This window comes from Eriocheir sinensis, chromosome 43, assembly GCF_024679095.1.
Source record: "Eriocheir sinensis breed Jianghai 21 chromosome 43, ASM2467909v1, whole genome shotgun sequence".
Lineage (NCBI taxonomy): Eukaryota > Metazoa > Arthropoda > Malacostraca > Decapoda > Varunidae > Eriocheir > Eriocheir sinensis.
The window spans coordinates 3,077,419-3,102,418 of record NC_066551.1 but is presented as its reverse complement, the minus strand read 5'-3'; the positions used below and the strand labels follow the sequence as shown (position 1 = coordinate 3,102,418).

Sequence of the window (25,000 nt, the reverse complement as noted above, 5' to 3'; positions counted from 1 at the left end):
CACACTACCACCAGGGTCAGAAAACTACTCCTGAAAATGCTCACAACTCCTACGAAAGCCTTGGGAAATGTGTTCTCGGGCGAAGGGGTCAGTCGGGTTCTAATGAGTGTTTCTTCAGGTTCACGGTACAGAGGAAGGGTCACACTACCACCAGGGTCAGAAAACTACTCCTGGAAATGCTCACAACTCCTACGAAAGCCTTGGGAAATATGTGTTCTCGGGCGAAAGGGTCAGTCGGGTTCTAATGAGTGTTTCTTCAGGTTCATTGTACAGAGGAAGGGTCACACTACCACCAGGGTCAGAAAACTACTTCAGGAAATGCCCACAACTCCTACGAAAGCCTTGGGAAATATGTGTTCTCGGGCGAAAGGGTCAGTCGGGTTCTAATGAGTGTTTCTTCATAAAAAACGATCAAACTTTAAATTTCTCATCCCTTATACATCGCATACTCTATATTTTCCTTCATGTTATTCCGATCATATTCCTTTCACTGCTATTTTTTTTTCTTAAGACATCACTTCAGTTTTCTTTATCCGTATTTTCTCACTCAATAATAATCAAAGTTTAAATTTTTCATCCCTTATACATCGCATACTCTATATTTCCTTCATGTCATTCCCATCATATTCCTTTCACTAACATTTCTTTTTTATGGCGTTCCTTCATTGGCATTCTTCTTCCCTTCTCATCCTATTCCTCTCCCCGCTCGTCGCCGTCAATTATTCATGTGATCGCCAATTGAAACTCCCCGTCCGCCTGCCCCGCTCATGATGTGTTAACCGATGCCTCTTCCAGTCTGCATTACCGGTTCGGGATTAACGTTTACATGCATACACACATACATACATACATACATAACAGATGGACACAGAAAAAATGGTATACTGAGACATACACCTGAAATACATACATACATACATATATACATACATAACACACAGAGAGACAGAGAGACACATGGATAGACATAGAGAAAGAAAGAGAAACAGACAGGCAGATAGACAAAGAGAAAGACAGACAGAGAGACAGAGAGACAAAGAAAAAGGACAGACAGACACAGACAGACAGATAGATAGACAATGAGAAAGAAAGACAGACAGAGAGAGATAGACAAAGAAAAAGGACAGACAGACAGACAGACAGATAGATAGATAGACAAAGAGAAAGAAAGACAGACAGATAGATACAGATGCAATACATACATACACATACATATATTCATACATACATACATACACACATACAAAACCTTCCTTTATATAATATTCTCCACCATCTCTCTCTCTCTCTCCTTTAAAACAAGTACTACTAATCTGGAAGTAATTTTAAAAGCAAACGGTTGAAATTAATGGAGGAAAAAAATAAGACCCATAATTTTGGTGCTGCCCGGGGCGAAATATAGGGACGAAAATAACCTCTATATTATTTTTTTCCCTTTACATTTTTTCCCGGACCTTCCCCTCACCCTGATAATGTTAGACCGAGGTTCATACTACGTTATGGAATGAGTGAACGAACGAACGGCAACGAACGGATTTGTAGCGAATACGTTGTTGCTTTAAATTAAGTTAGTTTGGTATGTTTATGTATGGGGTATTTTAGTATTTACATTATTATTTTTTTTACAGCAAAGGCTTAAAAAAAATAATGAAAAAAAAAAGCCCGCTACTTACTGTGTTATTTCCGATTGAATTTTTTTTATATTATACAGTTTCTATTTTTTTATATATACATTTTTCCCTATGGCGCCGGTAAGCTATCTTGGTGGGGCCTGATGGTCTGCCCCAGGACGTTATGGCGCAGACAAGTGTTTATAGTGGCGCCATCTTGCTTGGCTCAATGCTGCCCCCCGAAGCTCATCTTTGATCCTGTCTTTAGAGAGAGAATCTAGAGTCCGGGTTGATAGGTGGTCTTCAGGACAGCATGTGGGTAGTCTTGCCCACTTGGCGGTGACTGAAAAATCCCAGCTTGTGGCGGCGGGCGGGACGCGGCGCCGGCACGCTAACCACTCAGCCACAGCCTCCCCCATATGTTAAAATGTATAGTTGTTGCCAGTGAACAATCCATCTATGCACTTTTTCATTAATATTTCTTACTGTCTTCTAATTATACTCTTTTAATTCCTCTTTCTTCAACTAAAGATTTTTTTTTCGAACATATATATCATTGCACTTTCCCATCGTCTTAAATCACACGTTTATTTATTGTATCTTCTTTCCTTTAATTTTATGTTCTTATCTAGTTCCATTATTCCTCCTTTTCTTCCAATAATCTTAAAGTTGTTTGCCCAAATATTTCGTTTTTGAGGCAGCGAGCGAGACAGACGATAACTCACACGTGTTTAGAATGTGAGAGAGAGAGAGAGAGAGAGAGAGAGAGAGAGAGAGAGAGAGAGAGAGAGAGAGAGAGAGAGAGAGAGAGAGAGAGAGAGAGAGAGAGAGAGAGAGAGAGAGAGAGAGAATATGAAAGCATGCATTATACAAAGTTTGGGTTAGTTATTGTGTGTGTGTGTGTGTGTGTGTGTGTGTGTGTGTGTGTGTGTGTGTGTGTGTGTGTGCAACGATATGGGAGCCAAGTGGAGGCAGGGGAATGATAAAGGGGTGGGAAGGGAAGGGAAGGGAAGGGAAGGGAAGGGAAGGGAAGGGAAGAGAAGGGGAGGGGAGGGGAGGGGAAGGAAAGGGAAGGGAAGGGAAGGGAGGGGAAGGGAGGGGAGGAAGCTAATAGAGAGAAATATGTAGCAAAGGGGAATGAAAGGAAGCGATTTGAGGAAGAGAATGAAGAGAAATGTTACAAAGGGTTACAGCGAAAGGGAGGGAGGGAGGGAGAGAGGAAGGAAGCAGAAGAATAAAAACAGAATAGACAGAATAGAAAATAAAACAAGTGGAGATAGAGAATTGGAGGTAGGAGATAAATGAATGAAAATGCGAGAAAGGGATGTAACAAGGAAGGAGAAAGTAGTAAAACATAAATATAATTCACATGAAAAATACAAAAGAGGAGAGAATATAATACAGAAAGAGATACACAACAGGAGGAAGGAGGCAAAAAGATACAAAGAAAATAGAAAATAAGAGAAATGTTAAGACGGATGCAGAAAGGAAGGAATAAGAAAACGGATAGAAACAAAAATGAGAGGGAAGAGGGAGAGAAGGAGGAGGAGGAGGAGAGGAAGAAAACAAACAAGGAAGGGAAAGAGGACGAGGAGAAAACAAGGAGGAGGAGGAAGAAGACATTCGTAACAAAGAAGAAAATGCAAGTGAACAAAAAATATTAAAAAAGAATGAAAAGTGAGGTAATATAAAGTTGAAGGAGAGAATTAAGAAATGTAAGAGAGAATGTTAAGGAGTAAGATAAAGGGGATCAAGATGTAAGAGTCTACGAACAAGAGACTGTTTAGAAGTACGTAAGAAGAGGATTAAGGAGGCAAAAGTTTATAAGTAGGAGGAGAACCAAAGAAATATAAGTAGGGAAGAGAGAGAGAGAGAGAAAGAGAGACACGGAATATGTATTAGCAAGAGGAAGTGGATTGAGAGATAAAAGGGAATTCGGGATAAAAGAAGGGGAATGCGAGAATCGGGGAAGGGAGAATGGAGAAGGAGAATTAAAGGGGCTGAGAGTGAGGAAGAGAGGGGGAATGTTTACGAGTTAAGAGAGAGAAGATTAAAAAGTAAGAGAGAGGAGGAGGCGAAGGATGACTCAACAAGTGACTCACCAGGCTTCTTCGGGGATGAGTCGTGCCCGTCGGGTCATCGGAGTCGGGGGAACGCAGCTGTGGAAGAAGAAAAAAAAAGGGTTAAAAACAGAAGCACCAGCAGTAATAGTTGTAATAATAGTAGTAGTGGTAGCAGTAGTAGTAGTAGTGGTGGTAGTAGTAGTAGTAGTAGTAGTAGTAATTATACGAGTGCACGGTTTGAAATGTTTATATATACGTTAAACCAAGTCCATTAAACCGACGTACAGTTTTCCTTTAACCTGAACAGCACAAAACAAGAACCAACAACCAGGCGAAAACCAAACCACTGTTAACAAGACTACATTGTGATACTTCCGGGAACACGATACAGATAGCTAGATAAATAGAGAGGTATATAGAGATAAGGTATTGTATTCTAATCTAAATATATACTTTCGAATGACGGAGGAGAGAAAAAATACCACCTCTCTCTCTCTCTCCGATTACTAAAGCATAAATATTAACTTCAAACACCAAACAGAGATACGTGGAACTATTTCGAGAAAGAGAGAGAGAGAGAGAGAGAGAGAGAGAGAGATCAAAAAGGAGAAAAAAAAGGAATAGGTGAAGAGCGATAAGAGGAGGAGCCGCACGAGGAGGAGGACGAACATAAGGGAGACACCTATCATTTCACCCATCTCTTTCCTCTGTTCTCTCTCTCTCTCTGCCACCTAACATATCCATTTATCACCCAACTCTCGATATTCACCACATGTAGCACTCTCTCTCTCTCATAACCATTTTGACTTTTCACATACACCCATATAAAACTCGTTACACTCTCTCTCTCAGAAACGACACAAACAAATGGTTCCAAAAATCGTTAATGCAAACAAGAGAGTCACATCCGAAATCTCTCTCTCTCTCTCTCTCTCTCTCAATCTATACTTTCGAAGTCTCATCATTCATCTTTAGTAAGGACAAACAGGAGAAAAAGGAGGAGAAGGAAGGAGGAGGAGGAAGAGGAGGAAGAAGAACATAGAAAAAAAGGAGAAAAGAAAGAAAAGAGGGTAGGAAATGAAATGGAGGAAGAAGAAGAAAAAGGAAAGAAAGGAGAAAAGAAAAAAAAAGAAAGAAGGAAATTAAATGACGTAGATAAATGACTGCAATAAAAAATGGGATAATGAAGGAAAAAAGAAGAAAAGAATCGAAGGAGAGAGAGAGAGAGAGAGAGAGAGAGAGAGAGAGAGAGAGAGAGAGAGAGAGAGAGAGAGAGAGAGAGAGAGAGAGAGAGAGAGAGAGAGAGAGGGACGGGGGGGAGAAAGAGTCAGAGAATTTAAAAGACGAAGAGGAGGAAAAAATGAAAAAAAAAAAAAAAAAGGATAATTTAGTGGAGGAAGAAGAGAGGAAACGGAAGAGAGGAGGAAGACGAAGGTGAAAGATGAGAAGAAGAATGAGAAGACGGAAAGAAGGAAGGAAGGAAGGAAGGAAGGAATTAAGAAAAAGATAAGAGAAAAGAGAGAGAGAGAGAGAGAGAGAGAGAGAGAAAGGACAGATTAAACTCGACTTTCATTCGCGATTAAATTCTCCGAAGGTCCGTCTGCTTTCTCTCTCTCTCTCTCTCTCTCTCTCTCTCACACACAGACACACACACACACACACACACACACACACACACCCACACACACACACACAAACTGCAGTCTCCCCTTCACCCCTTCCGCCACCTCAGTCTCGCTCTCGCAGTGGTCGGGTGAGGACGTACGCCGCGCTTGTCCGACGGGGATGAGAGACGGGGAGGGATGCTAAAGGCCCTCCCCACCCAACCCCGAGTGCTGGGGAGGCGTGTGAGGGGCAGGGGGGGAGGGACAACTGTTGCGTGCCCTGGGGATGCCTCGGGGGGCGGGGGAAGGCGCCACATGTTAGATTTGAAGCCTGATACTACCATGCAAGTGTGTGTGTGTGTGTGTGTGTGTGTGTGTGTGTGTGTGTGTGGTGGTCACCTTGGGCTGTGGTGGTGGTGATAGGGACAGGTGAGTGGTGCTGAGAGAGAGAGAGAGAGAGAGAGAGAGAGAGAGGAGATAGGCAGGACCAGCAAAATATTCCTTACACAACCTCTCTCTCTCTCTCTCTCTCTCTCTCTCTCTCTCGTCACCTTCACCCTTCTCTGACAGACACAACAGTTAGAGAAGTTATGAACACAACACCACCACCTCCACCACCACCACCACCTCCACCTCCACCACCTCCACCACCACCTCCACATACCTCAACACCCAAGGCTCAGTAACCGGAATGTGAGACGAAAATGTGAGGGAGGAAAACAAAAAAAAAGAAGAAAAAAAACATGCAGTGATTAAAGGCATTTGAGAGAGGTTCTGGTGTCTGTCTGTCTCTTCCTCCTCTTCCTCTTCTTCTTCCTCTTCCTCTTCTTCATCACCTGTTCCATTTTTTCATTTTATCTTCCTCTCCTCTTCCTCTTTACCAGTCTCTTATCTCCCACCTCCTCTTCTTCATCCTTTTCCTCCTCTTCCTCTTCTTCATCACCTCTTCCTTTTTTTTTATCTCCCTCTCCTCTTCCTCTTTACCAGTCTCTTATCTTCTACTTCCTCTTCTTCCTCCTCTTCTTCATGACCTTATATCTCTCTTCTTCTCCTCTTCTCTTCTAGTCGTTATTTTCGTTTCTCTTTTTCCTGTTTTCATTCTCTTCCTGCTTCTTTATCTTTCATCATCCTATCCCATTTTTCCTCTTTCTTTTCCTTTTATTTTCCACTGTTTTTCGTTCTCTTCCCTTTTTCATTCTCCTCCTCCTTCTCTTCTTCTACTTTATCTCACTTCCTCTCCTCTTCATCTCCACATCTCTTTCCTTCCTCTTCCTCCTTTTTCCTCACTATCTTCCCCTCCTCTCTTCCTCTTCTAAATCACCTCCGTTATCACCCTCTTCCTCCTAACTTCTTTCCTCTATCTCTCTTTCTCCTCCTCCTTCTCTTCCTTCTCCTCGCCCCCATCACATTTGTTTATCTCAGGAAGAATTGAAACTTGGCAAAACTTTGGTGTGAAACTTTACAAACACCATTACCTACTACCGAGCGGAACTGACCACAAGGGTGAGGCAACAGTGTTTGTGTGTGGTGGATATAGCCTCTGTGGGTGACCTTTCCTCTCCTCGCGTGTGTGTGTGTGTGTGTGTGTTTGTTGGGGGAAGAATGTGTTATGTTAAGTTTAGTGTATAGATTTGTTTGTTTTGTTTGTGTGTCTGTGTCTGTGTGTGTGTGTGTGTGTGTGTGTGTGTGTGTGTGTGTGTGTGTGTGTGTGTGTCGATAATGAGGTGTTTTGTTTGTGTGTTGAAGTGGATTAATTAATGGTGTGGCGAGAAAACACACACACACACACACACACACACACACACACACACACACACACACAAACAAACAAACAACCTAAGCGCTCTGTTTTGACATTCCCGCCCTTCTGTCTGTGTGTGTGTGTGTGTGTGTGTGTGTGTCTGTGTCTGTGTGTGTGTGTGTGTGTGTGTGTGTGTGTATGCAACGCGGCCTCGACACCTGGGTATACCTTCTCTCTCTCGCCTCCTCCTCCTCCTCCTCCTCCCTAACCTTGCCCCATTCCTGCCTGTACTTTCCCTTTTACCTGACCCTCATTTCTCTCTCTCTCTCTCCCTACCTACCTACCTACCTTCGCTACACACCTTTAACCTTTACCTTTTGTCTCCCTCTCCCTCCTCCTTCTCCTCCTCCTCTTCCCCACTAACACAAAACGTCATTACCCATAAAACGCGCCGGTAATGAAATCAAGAGAGCCGTCACGTTCCTTTTTACGCCCTTTTCGAGCACTTTGCGTTGGTATTAGATTGAGCAAACTCGAGCATCCCCGCCGTCAACAGGTGCGCTTCGGGTGACAGAAAAGACGGCGGCGAGGAGATGGCAGACGATAAAACAAATAGAAGATAACAGAGGAAACCGACTCGAAAAATAAATAAGGATAGAGATAAAGTAAAAAGAGGGAGTGGTTGAACGGACTGAAAATGGAAAAAAAATAATATACGAACCGGAGCAAAATGACGGGAAGAATGAGAAAAGAGGGATAGGTAAGGTTGATAATAAATTCACACACACACAGTAGAGGCGGCGATATGACAGACGATAAAACGGAAATAATAATAAATAAGAGGAATGAGTAAAATAAGACTAGAAGGAGACATGACAATTTGGGTGAGACGACAAACTAAATCTGAGCGAACCAACGCGAAAAAAAGAAATATATATAAATAGAAGTAAAGATATATTTAAGACAAAACAGAAAGAGGACTGAATGAACTGGAAATGGAAAAAAAAAAAAAACGAAATGGGGCAAAGCGATTAAATAAAGAATAAAGAATAGATGGAAATAAGTAAGATAGTAAATTATTGAAGATATGAATGATTGAAGTGCAGAAAAATAACTAATATAATACGAAGCACAAAGAAGGATAAAAATAAAGGAAGATGTTAGAGATAATATATGACTGAATGAATGGCAGACAGAAAAAGAAGCAAAGTGACGAGGGAGTAATAATCTAATATGACTTTTAAAGAACAATAATGAGAAAAAAGAACAAAAATAAGATACAAAGCAAAAAAAAGTTACTGAGAGAGAGAGAGAGAGAGAGAGAGAGAGAGAGAGAGAGAGAGAGAGAGAGAGAGAGAGAGAGAGAACGCGACGGTAAATTTCGTAGCCAACACAAGAACACGGACACTAATCTGCGTATCGCCCGGAGGGAAAAAGGGAAGAAAGAAGGAAAGGAAGAAAGGAGAGGAAGGAAGGAAGGAAGGAAGGAAGAAAAGGAGAAGCGATTACGCGACTGCAGCCTTCCATTACGTGTGTGTGTGTGTGTGTGTGTGTGTGTGTTCGGTAACAAATCATTCATCGCAAAATTTAATTACCAAACACGTCAGATTCTCGCATGATATTCGTAGAAGAGAGAGAGAGAGAGAGAGAGAGAGAGAGAGAGAGAGAGAGAGAGAGAGAGAGAGAGAGAGAGAGAGAGAGAGAGAGAGAGAGAGAGATAACTTTTTTTTATAATTTCCCTTTCAAGTTAATTATTCCAGGACTTTTAATTTAATGACCTTTCCACTGAGGCGATTATTTTTTTCCTAACTTTTTTTTTCCTTTTCATATGCCTGATTTTTTTTCTGTTCCTAATTTGATATATATAAGTTTATCATATTACTCTATTTTATTATTTCCTCAGACTTGTATTTAAGTATTTATTAAGAGCAGTTATTTAGCGTTTTTTTTTTTTCATTGTTTCCTTTGCTATATAAAAAAATCTATTCCCATATTTCCTATTCGTTTATGTTATATATTTCTACATTCATTTATTTAATTATTATATTTTATTCTCGCTTTATGACTGTATTTAACTTATTTCCATAAACAACACATTTTTTGGTTCCTAATTTAATATGTATAAGTTATTGATATTATTTTTTCATTATTTCCTCAACCTGTATTTGTGTATCTATGTATTATTTTCCCTTAACTTGGTGTCTGTCTGTCTCTACTCTTCTCTTCCTCCTCTTCCTTCTCTTTATCTTCCACTTCTTATTCTTTATTTTCCTCTTCCTCTCCTTCTTTACTGGTCTTCGTTCTTTTTCTCTTATCTTACTCTTAATTTGTCTTCATTTTTTCTCTTCTCTTCCTCCTCCTCTTTCTCTTCTCTTTATCTTCCACTACTTTTATCCCCCTTCTTTATTTTCCTCTTTCTCTTCCTCTCCTTCTTCACTGGTCTTCGTTCTTTTTCCCTCATCTTACTCTTAATTTGTCTATGTTTTTACTTCTCTGTCTATATATTTCATCATTCATTTATTCTTCATCATTTGAGCTCTTAACATTTCTCTATTTCATTATTCAACTATTTATCTGTATTCCCTGAGGTCTATTTTCTTTCCTCTAGACTCCAACATATATTTATTTAGCTATTCATTTCTCCTCCTCCTCCTCCTCCTCCTCCTCCTCCTCCTCCTCCTCCTCCTCCTCTTCTACCTTTCAACATTCCTAAACTTTAATGCTATTTCGTCGTTTTCAATTTCCAGTCATTTTCTACCTTCAATTCTTTTTCTCCTCCTCCTTTTTTTTCTTTACCTTTTTTTTTGGCATTTACCTTCCCCTTTTTTATTATTTTTACCAACTTCCATTTTCTCTCGTTTTTTTTCCTGCAATATATTTTTTTTATATATAACACAACTGAACCGTATTTCCTTTTTTTTCATTTTTTTCGTCTATTTTTTCCTCCGTTTTACTTTTTTTTTTTCGTTTTGATATCCACCTGTTGAGAGAGAGAGAGAGAGAGAGAGAGAGAGAGAGCGAGCAGCAGCAGCAGCATCCAGGTAAGGTAGATTAACTAGTCTCGACAACCTGCAACAGTCCTCTCTCTCTCTCTCTCTCTCTCTCTCTCTATCTCTCTCTCTCTCGCTCTCTCTACTTGTCACGATTTGTATTCATGGCTTCTACACCATCTCTCTCTCTCTCTCTCTCTTTCTCTCTCTCTTCATTAACTCCAGATTTACTTAGAAGGGTTTGTCTTGTCTCTCCCTCTCCTCATTGTTCTCTCCCTTCTCTCATTGTTTCCTCCTCCTCCTCCTCCTCTTCCTCCTCTTCTCTCATCTTCCTCGAATTAACAGATCAAACACGCAATTAATATAAAAAACCCGTATATCACCTTTAATAATACATTTAATACTTCGATTTGTAACCTTAATATTCAACATCCATTATTCCTTATCGCTATTATTATTATCCAGTCGATATCTTACGCATCATTTCCTTAACCATGACCCTTTCTGGTATTCCCCTTTATCCTCCTCTTCAGTCTATCGCTTCCACTCGTGTTTTTCTTTGTCCTCTTCTCTTCCCTTCCTCCGTTTCCTCCCCATTATCTATCATTACCTCCTCCCTTTATCATTTCCACTCGTCTTTTTCTTCTCCTTTCCCTTCTCTTCCTGCCTTCGTTTCCTCCTTCCCGTTGTCATTTCCTCCCATCTTTTTTTCCTCGCCCTTCCCTTCTCTTCCTGTCTTCGTTTCCTCCTTCCCGTCGTCATTTTCTCCCATCTTTTTTTCTTCGCCTCTCTCTCCCTTCTCTTCTTCTCTTCCTTCGTTCCCTCCTTCCCTTTCTCATCTCAAAAGCAATTATTAAAGTTAGCACGCCAAGTTACATTCATAAAAATAACACCACCGAGAGAGAGAGAGAGAGAGAGAGAGAGAGAGAGAGAGAGAGAGAGAGAGAGAGAGAGAGAGAGAGAGAGAGAGAGAGAGAGAGAGAGAGAGAGAGAGAGAGAGAGAGAGAGAGAGAGAGAGAGAGAGAGAGAGGGGAAGGGATGGGAAAGATAAAATTTAATGCCAGTAGTTTCGATAAATAAAATAAAAAAGAATGGGTGAAAATGAGGGGTGGACAGATTTATTTCACGACTATATAGTTAGGACAAAGAAAAATATAGTTAAGTGAAGTGTGAACGAAGAGCAAAAATAAATAAATAAGTTAAGTGTGAATGAAGACCAGAAAAAAAAGTAATTAACGAAAGGAAAACGAGAAATGTAATAAAGAAAATTGTAGAAAAGGAAACGAATGAAAAGGAGGAAAAGAGGGAATGAAAAATAAGGTAAAATATATGAAGAGAAAACGTGATGATAAAGAAAAAAATATAGAAAAAATAAAGTGAATGATGGAATGAAGAAAAAATGAATGATAAAGAAAAAAAAGTGATAGATAAATAAATAAATAAATAAGTGTCAGATTAGTGAAAAAGAAAACAAGGGAATGCTTAAAAAATATGAATGCTTAAAAAAAATTGACGATTCAGAAAATAATAAATAAAAAAAATGAAAATATAAAAAGAATGAAGTGAAGGAACAGGAAAAACATAGACAGTGAATAGGAAAAAATGTGAAAAAATGAAAATATGAAAATGAAGTGAAGGAGCAAGAAAAAAATAGACAGTGAATAGGAAAAAATGTGAAAAAATGAAAATATGAAAATAATGAAGTGAGGAACAGGAAAAAAATAGGTGAATAGGAAAAAATGTGAAAAAAATGAAAATATGAAAATAATGAAATGAGAGAACAGGAAAACATAGAAGCGACCAGGAAAGAAAAAAAAAAGTGTTAGCTCAGTGAAGGAAAACAGGCGAACAAAAGCAAGTTGAAGTGTGATACAGAAAGGTCTTGGGTATCGAATATTGTGTCTTTCATGAGGCGAAGAAAAAGAAAGATAAAATGATACAAGAGTGAGAGCGAGTTAGTGAGAAGGAGACTTAGTGGTTAATGAAAGAAAAAGTGATTATAAAAGTGAGTGGGAGAGTAAGCGAGTTAGTTTGTGGTTAATGAAAGAGAAAATGATATGAAAGTGAGCGGGAGAGTAAGCGAGTTAGTTTGTGGTTAATGAAAGAGAAAATGATATGAAAGTGAGCGGGAGAGTAAGCGAGTTAGTTTGTGGTTAATGAAAGAAAAAGTGATTATGAAAGTGAATGGGAGAGGAAGCGAGTTTTGTTGTTAATGAAAGAAAAAAATAAGGAAAAAAAACAAAAGGAAATTAATGATGTGAAAGCGTAAAGGAATAAATACTAAATCTTCTTAATGGCTTTTGTTACTGAAGTCATTATTATTATTTTGTTATTACTATTATTGCTGTTTTTATTAATGAATGTTACCTTACTCATTATTATTATTTTTATTCCACCCCCAGAAAAAAGTAAACAGGATGGAAGGAAAAGAGAAAATGGTCCTTAAAGTTCCCATCGCCACAGTAAAAAGAAAAATATACAGAAAAGAGGGAAGAAGGAAAAGGAAAAGAAGAGAAGAAAGTGGAATACAGAAATGAGTGAGGGAGAAAATGGCAAAACAACCTCATTGAATATGATAAAATTAGTGAAAGAAAATGAAAATATGAAAATATTGAAGTGAGTGAAGAGGAAAAAAAGGAAAATGAATATGAAAAAGTGAGAATGAAAATGAGAAAAATGAAGTAAGTAAACAGGGAAAAAGAGAAAGTGTATATGAAAAAAGTGAAAGAAAATGAAAATATGAAAAGAATGAAGTGAGTGAAGAGGAAAAAAATAGAAAGTAAATATGGGAAAAGTGAAAATGAAAATATGAAAATGGAGGGAAGAGGAAAAAAGGGAAAGTGAACATGAAAAAAGTGAATAAAAATGAAAATATGAAAAGAATGAAGTGAGTGAAGAGGAAAATAATATAAAGGAAACTGAAGGAAAAGACAAAAGGATTACCGAAGACAAAGAAAAGGATATACAGCAGCAACAACAATGAACACAAACACACACACACACACACACACACACACACACACACACACACACGAACAAACAGACACACGTGAGCCAATAAAGAGATAAGCACCAGGTAAGTGTTTTATATTAACCTTTATTGAGAGAGAGAGAGAGAGAGAGAGAGAGAGAGAGAGAGAGAGAGAGAGAGAGAGAGAGAGAGAGAGAGAGAGAGAGAGAGAGAGAGAGAGAGAGAGAGAGAGAGAGAGTCATTTCCTTGAGTCCTTTGTTCTTATTGTTTTGTTGTTATTAGTGTTATTAGCATTATTACCGGAAGTAGTAGTAGTAGAAGTAGTAGTAGTAGTAGTAGTAGTAGTAGTAGTAGTAATCGTAGAAGAGGTAAAATTGTAGTAAAAGTGGCTCTCATTATCGTAGAAGTAATTGTAGTTGTAGTAGTAGTAGTAGTAGTAGTAGTAGTAGTAGTAATTTAGTAACCGTAGAACTAGCAGCAGTAGAAGTGGCTGTCGTAATCATAGTAGTAGTAGTAGTAGTAGTAGTAGTAGTAGTAGTAGTAGTAGTAGTAGTAGTAGTAGTAGTAGTAGCAGCATAACCGCAGTACGATACAGTTTCTAACGTGGAGGAATGTGAAAGAAATATAAATGTGTGAGTATCGATCTTCACCTGACGGTAATTATCTGACACCTGTGTGAGGCCATGCGAGGCGGCGGTGGTGGTGGTGGTGGTGGTGTGGTGGTGGTGGTGCGCGGGACAGCCATAAGAGGATGCGACTCCACCCACCACCAACACACACACACACACACACACACACACACACACGTACATCTTTACTGTGATTGTTGTTACGCTTCTTCACGTCTCTCTCTCTCTTTCGTTCTGTGCCCATAACTTTTCGAGAGAGAGAGAGAGAGAGAGAGAGAGAGAGAGAGAGAGAGAGAGAGAGAGAGAGAGAGAGAGAGAGAGAGAGAGAGAGAGAGAGAGAGAGAGAGAGAGAGAGTAACAATAATAATAATAATAATAGGTAATAATAATAATAATAACAATAATAATAATAATAATAATAATAATAATAATAATAATAATAATAATAATAATAATAATAATAATAATAATAATGACAAAGCAGTTATTTACACACAAAGGCACAAAGGGAGTCAGGTACACGCCCTTTAAATGTGTGTGTGTGTGTGTGTGTGTGTGTGTGTGTGTGTGTGTGTGTGTGTGTGAGAGAGAGAGAGAGAGAGAGAGAGAGAGAGAGAGAGAGAGAGAGAGAGAGAGAGAGAGAGAGAGAGAGAGAGAGAGAGAGAGAGAGCTATGTATATTCTAATATTGCAGGCAGACCACAGCTGTCACTCTCCTTTCCTCACCCCCCACCTCTCTCTCTCTCTCTCTCTCCCCCACCACTCCATTACACCATCTTCTGTGCACGCCTCTCCTCATACAAACCATTTCCCATCACCTTCACCTCTGTCTTCCCTTTCCTCCCTTTCCCTTCCTCTCCATTCCATTCCATTCCCTCAGCCACGTCTTGCATGTTGATATAGCCAAATGCCTCTCCCAAACCAGCCCTTTTAAGATGGTCAAATACATACCTTTCCCTTATGAGGACGCCCGTATAACCAAATGCCTCTTACCAATACTTATTATACGTGTGAATATTTCTCCCAAGTCTTGAGTTTAGCATATACCCAGATGCGACAGAGATGAGCACCGGAGCAACGCGTGGCTATATCATATGCACTCAACTATTCCAAATATCTCTTGCTAACTAGCCCATCTAAATAGCCAAATGCCTCTTATAAACTATCTCGCCTAAATAGCTAAATGCCTCTTACCAAAGCTTATGATACAACTGAGTGTTTCTTCCCCCACATGCCTCTTGCCAACAAACCTTCCTGAATAGCCAAATGCCTCTCAACCAACACGCTTATGATACAACCCAACGCCCTTCCCTCCTTGCCTCCCTGACCCTGTACACCTCACCCTCTAAGCGCACGACCCTCCTTCCCTCCCTCCCTCCCGGCACCCCACCCTTTACGACTTGTCCGCCTACACACAACCCATGAAAGGAAGTAAAAGCCCTGTAAAAACCCTTCCCTTTTCTTCCCACGCCATATGCTTCGCTCTCTACGCACCGGCCCCCAGACACACAGAAGCAGGTGTTCCCATGGGCAGCGCCACCCCCGTTTGGATGTCGAGTCGCTAGGTCCAGAGGCGGTGCGGGAGGGTAACCTGCAGCGCAAATAGAGGGTGAACTTGACATCCTGTGAGGCCGATCGAACACGCCAGCGGAACCAGTTAAGGAAGGAAGGGAGGACCGGATTTTGCCTTATTCGGTGAGAGAGAGAGAGAGAGAGAGAGAGAGAGAGAGAGAGAGAGAGAGAGAGAGAGAGAGATGCAGTGAGACGGAAGGAAAAAAGAGAGAGGCGGGGAGAGCAGAGGGGTAAAGAGACGAACGGAGAATATTGAAAACACACAAAACACAAAATAGAAAACGAAGGTGGAACATCGACTTAAAAACATCGCTAGAGAACTTCGTAGCTATTAATAAAACATCGTAAACAGCAGTCAGTATTAAAGAATGCTAAGGAAATAAAAGGATAACGAGAACAACAGCAAATAAAAGAGAAAGGGGTGGGAGAGAGTGAACGCAAAGGAAAGAAAAAGTTAAAGAAAAGTGAGAGCGAGAGGGAGAGAGAGAGAAAAAAGAAAGTGGCTTTGACAATGAACCTTAAGCGACGAGAGAGAGAGAGAGAGAGAGAGAGAGAGAGAGAGAGAGAGAGAGAGAGAGAGAGAGAGAGAGAGAGAGAGAGAGAGAGAGAGAGAGAGAGAGATTTAACAAAGGAAGGGGGTCTGGATCACTTAACTAATGCATCACTAACTAAATTATGCTAATCACTGTAATGGCAATAGAGGTAAGGCGTGAGAGAGAGAGAGAGAGAGAGAGAGAGAGAGAGAGAGAGAGAGAGAGAGAGAGAGAGAGAGAGAGAGAGAGAGAGAGAGAGAGAGAGAGAGAGAGAGAGAGAGAGAGAGAGAGAGAGAGAAGTGAGTGTGGCTGACAGAGAAGCAGGGAGTGAGTGAATGTGGGAGAGAGGAGACGGAAGGGAGGGAGAGAGATAGGAGGAAGAGGGGAAGGGGGGGGGAGAGGGACACCTGAGCATCACCTGCTCAGGTATGACTCAGCAGGTGAACACACACACACACACCCAAGCAGCCCACCCCCGCATCTGACCCCCTCCCCCTCTCCCCCCTTTACCTCCCCCTTCCTGTCCTCCCTTCCTTTACTCCTTACCCTCCCTACCTCCCTTCTCTCTCCCCCTTCCTGTCCTTAACCCCTTACCATTCCCTCCCTACCTCCCTTCTCTCTCCCCCTTCCTGTCCTCCCTTAACCCCTTACCATTCCCTCCCTACCTCCCTTCTCTCTCCCCCTTCCTGTCCTTAACCCCTTACCATTCCCTCCCTCCCTACCTTCTCTCTCCCACTTCCTGTCCTTAACCCCTTACCATTCCCTCCCTACCTCCCTTCTCTCCCCCTTCCTGTCCTCCCTTCATCTGACTCCCTCTCTTTCCCTCCCGCCTCTCCCTTCACTGCCCTTTACCTTCCCCCTTCCTCTCCTTCCTCCCTTCCTCCCTCTCTCCCTGTCCTTAACTTCTTCTCTTTACCTCCTTTCCTCCTCTCCTCCCTCTTACAATTTCCTCCCTCTCTGCCCTTTACCACTTTTACCTCCCCCTTCCCCTCCCTCTCTTCCTCTCTTCTCCTCCCTTCCTACCTCCCCCTCTTACCATTTCCTCCCTCTCTGACTCCCTCCTATAGCATTTATCCTCTCTTTGTCCTTTGCTGCTCTCTCCTCCCTCTACTTTTATTTCTCCTCTTCTTTATTCCTCTTCTCCCTTCTGTCACTCACTCCTCTTTCCTATATATAACTTTCCTCCCTTCTTTCTTCCGCCCTTTTCTCTTCTACCTTTGACTCTCACTATCTCTCCAATACATTTTTTTTCCGTCTCCCTCTCTCTCCCTTTCCTTCTCCCTCCTCTAGGTTCCTCTCCTTATCTCCCTCGCTCTTCTTATTCTCATCCTCCTTTTCATCTCCCTCAGATCCCTCTCTCTCTCTCACTCTTTTTCTCTCCCCATAGATAGGACACGATTATTCTCCCTCTCCCTCCCTCTCTCTCCCTTCCTATCTCTCTTCATATCCCTCCCTCCCTTCCTCCCTCTTCATGCCATCGGTCACTCCCTTTACATTCAGCGTCATTTCTAAGTCTTCTTCAATCTTTGCCTATTTTTCTCTTTTCTGGTTTTTAGTTTCCTCTTTTTTAAATTTTTTCTGCTTTTTTTCAATTTTCTATCTTTTTTATTTTTTTTTTATTTTCCTGTTTTCCCTTTTTCCTTTCTTCTCATTTCTTGTCATTTTTTTTTTTTGCTACAACATCCGAGTGAAATGAAGCTTATCCGCCCATCATTATTTTTCTCCTTTACTTTTCTTCTTCTTTTTTTTTGTCGTGTTGTTCCATTTTTATTATTCCCCTTTTCTCTCTTGTCTTCCATCCTCCTTCCTCCTCTTCTTGTCTTCAATTGTTTCTCGTATTTGTCTTTTCTTCCTCCACTTCGTTTTCTGCTTCATCAATTCACTTCCCTCTCTTCCACTCACAAGTTTTCCTTCCGTTATGTTTCTCTCTCTCTCTCTCTCTCTCTCTCTCTCTCTCTCTCTCTCTCTCTGTTTCATTTCCTTCTATCATTTCTTTCTCTTAACCCCTTTCTCCTTTTCCATCCATCCATTCTTTATCCTCTTTCTCTGCTCCTCTTCTATTCATTCCTTGACTCTCATTTTCACTTTTCCATTCAACCTCATTTCACCCTCTTTTCAACTTCACCCCCCCCTCTCTCTCTCTCTCTCTCTCTCTCTCTCTGGCTTTCTCTACTTTCCTATTCCTCTTTTCTCCTTTCTTTTTCTGAACCCTCACTCTCCTTCCAACCTCCATCAACTCTCCCTGTCAACCCAACTCTTCACCCTTACCCTCTTCAAACCCCTTCAAGCACCTCCATAAACATCAAATAAATAACTAAATAAATAAATGAATAAATGAATAAATCTCTCTCGTGCAACAACTTTTACAGGCGAAGAACGAGAAGGAATTAAAAGCAGGAAGTCTGGTATGTCTCAAGGAAGACTTTGCTATCCCGAGGGAGGAGGAGGAGGAGGAAGAGGAGGTAGGGTGGGGGAGATATGACCTGAGGGTGTGTATGTTGGTGTGGGTGGAGGTTGCGGTGGAGGAGGAGGAGGAGGAGGAGGAGGAGGAGGAGGAGAAGAACCATTAACTCTCAGTCTTCTCTCCCACGACCTGAAGTTCTGAGCGGACCAATACTCTCTCTCTCTCTCTCTCTCTCTCTCTCTCTCTCTCTCTCTCTCTCTCTCTCTCTCTCTCTCTCTCTCTCTTAACCCCCTTTAACTTCCTCCTATTCACCGTTTCTTGTTCCCAGCATTCTAAGTTACCTGAGAGAGAGGGAGGGGAGAAAGGTATAGCAAAGGTGTAGTAATGACCTTAATTACGGCGTATCTCTGAGCAGGTGGGGCAGGTGAGGGATGAGAAAGGGCTGGTAATTCGTACTTATGGCTACAGGTAGGTAAGGGGGCCTACTCCTCTTAAGGTTAATTTGTATCTTTCTTCCAGGTGTGTTCCTCTTGGTAGCGTTTCGTTTACATATAGTTACGTGTTCACCAGGACGATATAGAAGGATGGGAAAGAGTAGAGTTGAGAGTAGTATTGGATCTAAATAATGACGTAATGGATACAGTTAAGGAGGTTGGATTCTGTTAAGAGGAGAGATAGAAGAGAAGGGAGAACAGGGAGATGAAGTACCGGATTGGAGAGATGGAGAATGAGACACAGAAGAGCAGAGGAGAAGAGAAGATCAAAATAGAGGTGGTTCTCATAAGTTAAGGGAGAGGTAGAAGAGATGATATGGAAGAAGTGTAAGGGAGGAGAGAGGGAGAGCAGAGGTTGTGGGATTGTGTTAAGGGAGCGATAGGAGAAGGGAGAATAGGGAGATGAAGATGGAGAAGAGACAAATGGAAGTACAGGGAGAAGGAGGAGAGGGAGATCAAAGTAGAGGTTGTGGGATTGTGTTAAGGGAGAGATAAGAGAAGGGAGAATAGGGAGATGAAGATATAGAGGAGACAAATGGAAGTGCAAGGGAAGGAAGAGAGGAAGAGCAAAGTTGAGGTTGTGGAATTGCGTTAAGGGAGAGATATGAGAAGGGAGAATAGGGAGAGGAAGAGCAAAGTTGAGGTTGTGGGATTCTGTTGAGAAAGAGATAGAGGAGAAGGAACACTAGGGAGATGAAGTTCAGGACCGGGAGAGTAGAGTTTGAGCGAACGAGACAGGTGGAAGCGTGCGTTGGGGAGTAAGAAGGGAGGAAGACCAAAGTTGAAATGGGAGACCTACGGGAATGGAGACTATCATAAGTTTTTTCCTCGTATACCATTTCCCCCTTCTGCTATTTTCCTTCCCTTCAATTTCTTTCTTATTTTCCAGTCTTTCTTTCTTATCATCATCATTACTTGATTTGTAGTTTTTTTTTTTATCTAGTCAGTCTCTCACAAGTTTTCCCTCGTGCATATTTTCCTCCTTCTACCATTTTCCTTTCCTTCAATTTCGTTCTTATTTTCCTGTCTTTCTTACTTAGCATCACCAATACTTAATATATGTAGTTTATTTTTTATCTAGTCAGTCTATCACCTTTCCTGAGTGTGGTTCATAATTCTGTATCCAATCTGTTTTACATAATGTTTTAGTTTAGTTTTATTTATTTTTTATTGTAAGTCGTTTATGAATCACTGTGAGCTCGGTTTGGCCAGCACTGCCAGTCTCAGAATCATTAATCTCATATATGCGGCTTGTGAAAGTTATTAATAGATTATCTTAATACGTCTCTATTTGGTTAGTTTTCCTCTTCTTTTTCTCCGTTTCACCTTTCCTCTGATCCTTCAATTTCTTTCCTTTTACCTGTCTTCAGCATTGCAAATACTTCCTGTCAGACTCAGAAGGAGGAAAGGGGAGAAGAGGGAGGAGAAAGAAGAGGAAGTTAGGGAGAGAGACAGACGAAGAGGGGGTGAGATGGGTGGGTAGGGAGAGAGAGGAAGGAGAGGGGAAAGGGAAGAGGAGTAGGAAGAGGGGAGGGAGCAGAAAAGAGAGATGGAAGGGAAGGGTTGTGAAAGATTAAAACATATTCGGCACTACACATTTCTTCACGGGATATTCGTCACCTGTTGAGCATATAGAGTTTAATCCCTTCGCGGCAAACACCACACGCGGCTATAGCGAATAATGCAGCCATAAAGATTACTATATAACGCCGCATTTAGAGTGAGACGTAATTCTGCGTAACGATGACGGAAATGAGTTAGATCGAAGCTTATGTCAATCTCCGGGGCATGAAGCGACGATTATTAGCACGAAGCGTTATAAAGAGAACGAGGGAGTGTTTGAGTTTGAGGGATGGGAACAATAAAGAGTTGGGAGTACGCAATGAGTGGAATCGGAGCCTATGTCCCTCTCCTTGACATAAAGAGACGATTAGCAGGACAAAATGACGCTGATAATGAGTGTTTCAAATCGAGGAGGATGAATAATGGAGAGAATAAAGCGTTAAAAGTACCATTGGATTTGAGTGAGAACGTAGCCCCCCTCCTCCACCTCCACCCCCACACCCCAATCATCATCATCATCAGCTATTACCGGTTCACTGCTAAACACGAAGGCCTTTCCCAATGTCCTCCACTAATAGAATCTGATGTTAGTAAGAGGATCATTGGATTTGAGAGAGAACGTAGCCCCCCTCCTCCACCTCCACCCCCACACCCCATCATCATCATCATCAGCTATTACTGGTTCACTGCTAAACATGAAGGCCTTTCCCAATGTCCTCCACTAATAGAATCTGATGTTAGTAAGAGGATCATTGGATTTGAGTGAGAACGTAGCCCCCCTCCTCCACCTCCACCCCCACACCCCATCATCATCATCATCAGCTATTACCGGTTCACTGCTAAACATGAAGGCCTTTCCCAATGTCCTCCACTAATCTATCTGCTGTTATAGTATATTCTGCTCCGGTAAAGGCTCTAATTTCAAGCAGATAAAAAAACAAAAACAAAAAAAAGGGATTACCAAAAATACATATTCTAGACGACAATAAATCAATCACAAAGCACACTGACACTAAATATTAAAAAAAAGATTAAAACAGTATAAGCACACGAGGGAACATTTTAACTTTACTGACCCCCCAAAAAATAACAAAACTCTGTCGAAAAGAACGAGAGGTAAAAAAAGAACAAAAAGAAGGGAAGGGGAGAAGGAGAGAAAGAAGAGGCGATAAGGAGGTAAGGAGAAGATAATACGAAGCAAATGAGGACATATAAATAACGAAAGAGAAACGCGGAAGAGGAAGAGGAAGTGGATTACGAGAAGAGGAAAGAGGAGGAAGATGAACAAGAGAGGAAAGATGAGGAAGAAGAAAAAAAGAGGAAAGAAGAGATGAAAGAGGAGTAGGAAGAGAAAAAGAGAGGAGGATGAAAAAAGAAAAAGAATAGGAAGAGGAAAAACAAAGAGTGGGAAGAGAAAACAGGGAAAAAATAGGAAAATTATAAAAAGAAAAGAGGAAAAAAATGAGAGGAAAGAGAAGAGATGAAAAAAAGAAAGTAAAGAGGAGGAAGAGATAAAAATGAGAGGAAAGAGAAGATGAAAAAAAAGAAAAGGAAGAAGAGGAAGAGGTAAAAAAGAGAGGAAAGATAAGGATGATGCAAAAGAAAGTAAAAAGGAGGTTGAAGAAAAAAAGAGAACTGGGAAAAAGAAGGAAGATGAAAAACGAGAGGAAAGTGGAAAAAAGATGAATTAAAAGAAAAAAAAGGAAAAGAAAGAGGAGCAAGAGGAAGAGGAAAGAGGGGATCCATTAAAGGCTCATCAGTTCTTGCTGGCAGATAAATGCTTAATGTGAGATATTAGGCCGCCGGGGAGATGAACACTTCAAAGACTGGCGAGATGAGAGGGAGGGAGAAGAGGGGAGAGAAGAGAGGAAAGAGGAGGAAAGGAAAGAGAGGAGGAGAGGGAAGAGGCGTAGGAAGCAGGGTAGTGGGGTATCAACAGGGAAGGGGAGAGAAAAGTAAGAGGAGAGGAGAGAGAAGAGGAAGTTAGGGAAAGAGAGACAGGAGGAGAAGAGTGGGTGAGAGGGGAAGGGAGAGGGAGAGAGAGTTGAGGTAGGGAGAAAGAGGAAGGAGAGGGGAAAGGGAAGAAAGCAGAAAAAAAGGAGATGAGGGGAGGAGGAAGGGGGGTGAGAAGGAGGAAAGGGAAAGGAAAGAGAAAGGAAAGGAAAGAGAGTAGGAGAGGGAACAGGAAAGGTGAGGAGAGAGGAGGAGAAAGAAGAGGAAATTAGGGAGAGAGACAGGAGGAGAGGAAGTTAAAGAGAGAGACAGGAGGAGAAGAGGAGGTGAGAGGAGGAGGGGTGAGGGAGAGAGAGTTGAGGTAAGGGGAAAGAGGAAGAAGAGGGGCAAGGGAAGAGAGCAGAAGAGAGAGAAGAGGGAAGGGGCAAGTTGAGAGATAGAATGGGAAGTTAAGAAGAGACAAAAGTAGAAGAGGTAAAGAAATATGGAAGAAAAGGAAGAAGAGTAGGACAGGATTAAGGGAAGGGAAGGCGGAGGAGAGGAGAGAGAGAGGGAAGAAAAGGGGAAGAGGAAGGTGGATAGAGAAGGAATACAACAGGAGCAATAGGGAAGGAAATAAAGGATAGTGGAAAAGGTTTGAAGAAAAGGAAGACGAAGTAGAGGAAATGAGAGATAAGTAAAGGGAAAAGAAAAGATAATGGACAGAATGAAGAGGGGAAGGAAAATGAAAGAAAAATGGTAAAAGGGGAAAGAAAAGGAGACGAAAATAGAATACAGGGAGAGAGGAAAGATTAAGAGGAGAAAGCGAAGACCCAATGAGAGAAAAGACCAAAGGAAAACGAGGAGAGAGAGAAAGAGAGAGCGAATAGCCAGAAATGGAGGAAAGATGAAGATGATAAAAGGAAGAGAAAGGAAAGAGGCAATAAAAAAATGAAATAAAAGAGAAAGGAGGAAAACGAGGAGAGAGTGAAATAGCAAAGTGTGAGAGAAAACGAAGAGGAAGAGGAAGAGGCAAAAAGCTAAAGAGAGGGAAAGAGAGAGAGAGGGAGAGGAAAAAAAGGGAAGTGAGGGAACAGAGGAAAGTGGAGGAGAACTTAAAATGTGAGAGGGAGAGAAAAGGGAAATATGAAATCAAAGTCGGGGAAGAGAAGGGGAAAGTGCGCGGAGGAGGGAAAGTGAGAGAAAGAGAGAGGGAGAGAGAGGAAAAGGGGAAAATGGACGAGACGAAAATGAAAATAAAGAGCGGAATAAAAATCAAGGTGGGCCTGAATTTGGGAAAGCTGGAAAGGAAAAAATAAAAGAGAAGCTGAAGGGAAAAAAAACGATAATTGAGATGAATGGGAAACTGGAAATGGGAAACTGCAAAAGAAGAAATTGAGTGGAAATGAAAATAAAGAAAAACCTAAAGTAGAGGAACAGGAAAGGAGGAAAATATGAATACAAGTGAAAAGAAAAGTTAAAATGAAGGAAAATAGGGAAATGGAAAACAAGATAAATAAGGAGAGACGAAAGGAAATGAATAAGAAAGAATTACTATCAAGAAAAAAATGGAATAGGAAAACAGAAAATGAGGGAAAATAAACAGAAAAAGAGGAAAATTATAATAAAAATCAATAAAAACGTGAAAATGAAAATATGAAAAAGGAGAAAAAAAGGACCAGACGAAAGTAAATAAAAAAAGGAAAATAAAGTGAATGAAAAAGATAAGAAAAAGAAAAAGAGGCAGAATTAATCTCAAGGAAAACGTGGAATTGCTTAGCTGGAAGGGGAGGAAAAAGGAAAAGGGACAAGATTGAAAGGAAAGAGAGAGCGATAAGCTGAAAATTGAACGTTCATATAGAGAAACGTTCTGTCAAATGGAAGGAACGGAGAGAAAGTGAAAATAGAAATAGAATAAAAAATAATAAAAAAGGAATATAAAAGAAAATAAAGGAAAAAAGGTGAAAAAGAAAATATGGAGCTTTAAATAAAATAAACCTTAGAGAATGAATGAAAGAAACTGGAAATACGAAGAGAGAGAGAGAGAGAGAGAGAGAGAGAGAGAGAGAGAGAGAGAGAGAGAGAGAGAGAGAGAGAGAGAGAGAGCAAGGGAGGACATAGAGGAGGAGAGGGAGAGGAAAAAATAGATTCAAGCTTTTTCAACTTCTTACGAATCTTACTTTTCCTCTCTCTCTCTCTCTCTCTCTCTCTCTCTCTCTCTCTCTCTCTCTCTCCTCCATCTCTATCCCTCTCACCTTTCCTCTCCCTCCTTCTCTCCACCCTAATTTCTCCCTCTCCCTCCTCCTCTTTCCTTCTCTCCTCTCCTTCTCTCTCGCAACACACTCTTTTCCTTCTCCTTTCCTCCTTCTTTCCTCCCTTCTCTAATGGAGTCCACCAGGAGTTACATATTTTCGTGGCCACGTATAATTTTACTCATTAATTGTATGAAAAAGTGAAGCAAAATATATTACTTCCTTTTACAAAACATCGACTTCTTTATATATACAAGAGGAAGTAGGAGGAAGAGGAGGTGAACCGAGGAGGAGGAGGAAGAGGTGGAGGAGTAGGAGGGCTACAAGATCGACAAGCCTCCTCCACTAACCAGGTCACTCCTCCTCCTCCTCCTCCTCCTCCTCCTCCTCCTCCTCCTCTTCCTTTTCTCCGTCCACCTCGTAACTATTCCTCAGAGCATTACGTTACCTGGGGAAGATGGAAGAGGAGGAGGAGGAGGAGGAGGAGGAGGAGGAAGAAGAGGAGGAGGAGGAGGAAGATAAATGGAGGGAATACGTAAATAAATATTCGGGTGTAGATTGATTTGAGAGAGAGAGAGAGAGAGAGAGAGAGAGAGAGAGAGAGAGAGAGAGAGAGAGAGAGAGAGAGAGAGAGAGAGAGAGA

At 41.2% G+C, this 25,000-nt stretch overlaps 1 protein-coding gene and 1 long non-coding RNA gene across 5 annotated transcripts in view; one reads left to right on the top strand and one right to left on the bottom strand.

Moving 5' to 3' along the window:
- Positions 1-25,000, bottom strand: part of LOC126980201 (multiple PDZ domain protein-like) — a 356,183-nt gene that overhangs the window by 93,747 nt on the left and 237,436 nt on the right. The window contains exon 15 of the mRNA XM_050829835.1: positions 3,713-3,769. Coding sequence (XP_050685792.1) covers positions 3,713-3,769 — 57 coding nt within the window. The remainder of the gene's footprint in view (positions 1-3,712; positions 3,770-25,000) is intronic.
- The window catches only part of LOC127010316 (uncharacterized), an 85,963-nt gene continuing 66,362 nt past the window's right edge, over positions 5,400-25,000 (top strand). The window contains exons 1-2 of one of the 4 annotated variants that reach the window (XR_007763043.1): positions 5,400-5,426; positions 12,411-13,084. This is a non-coding gene — a long non-coding RNA (uncharacterized LOC127010316). Of the gene's footprint in view, positions 5,521-6,510; positions 6,781-11,025; positions 13,085-25,000 lie in introns of those variants that run through there. The other 3 variants (XR_007763044.1, XR_007763042.1, XR_007763041.1) reach the window with 3 other exon arrangements.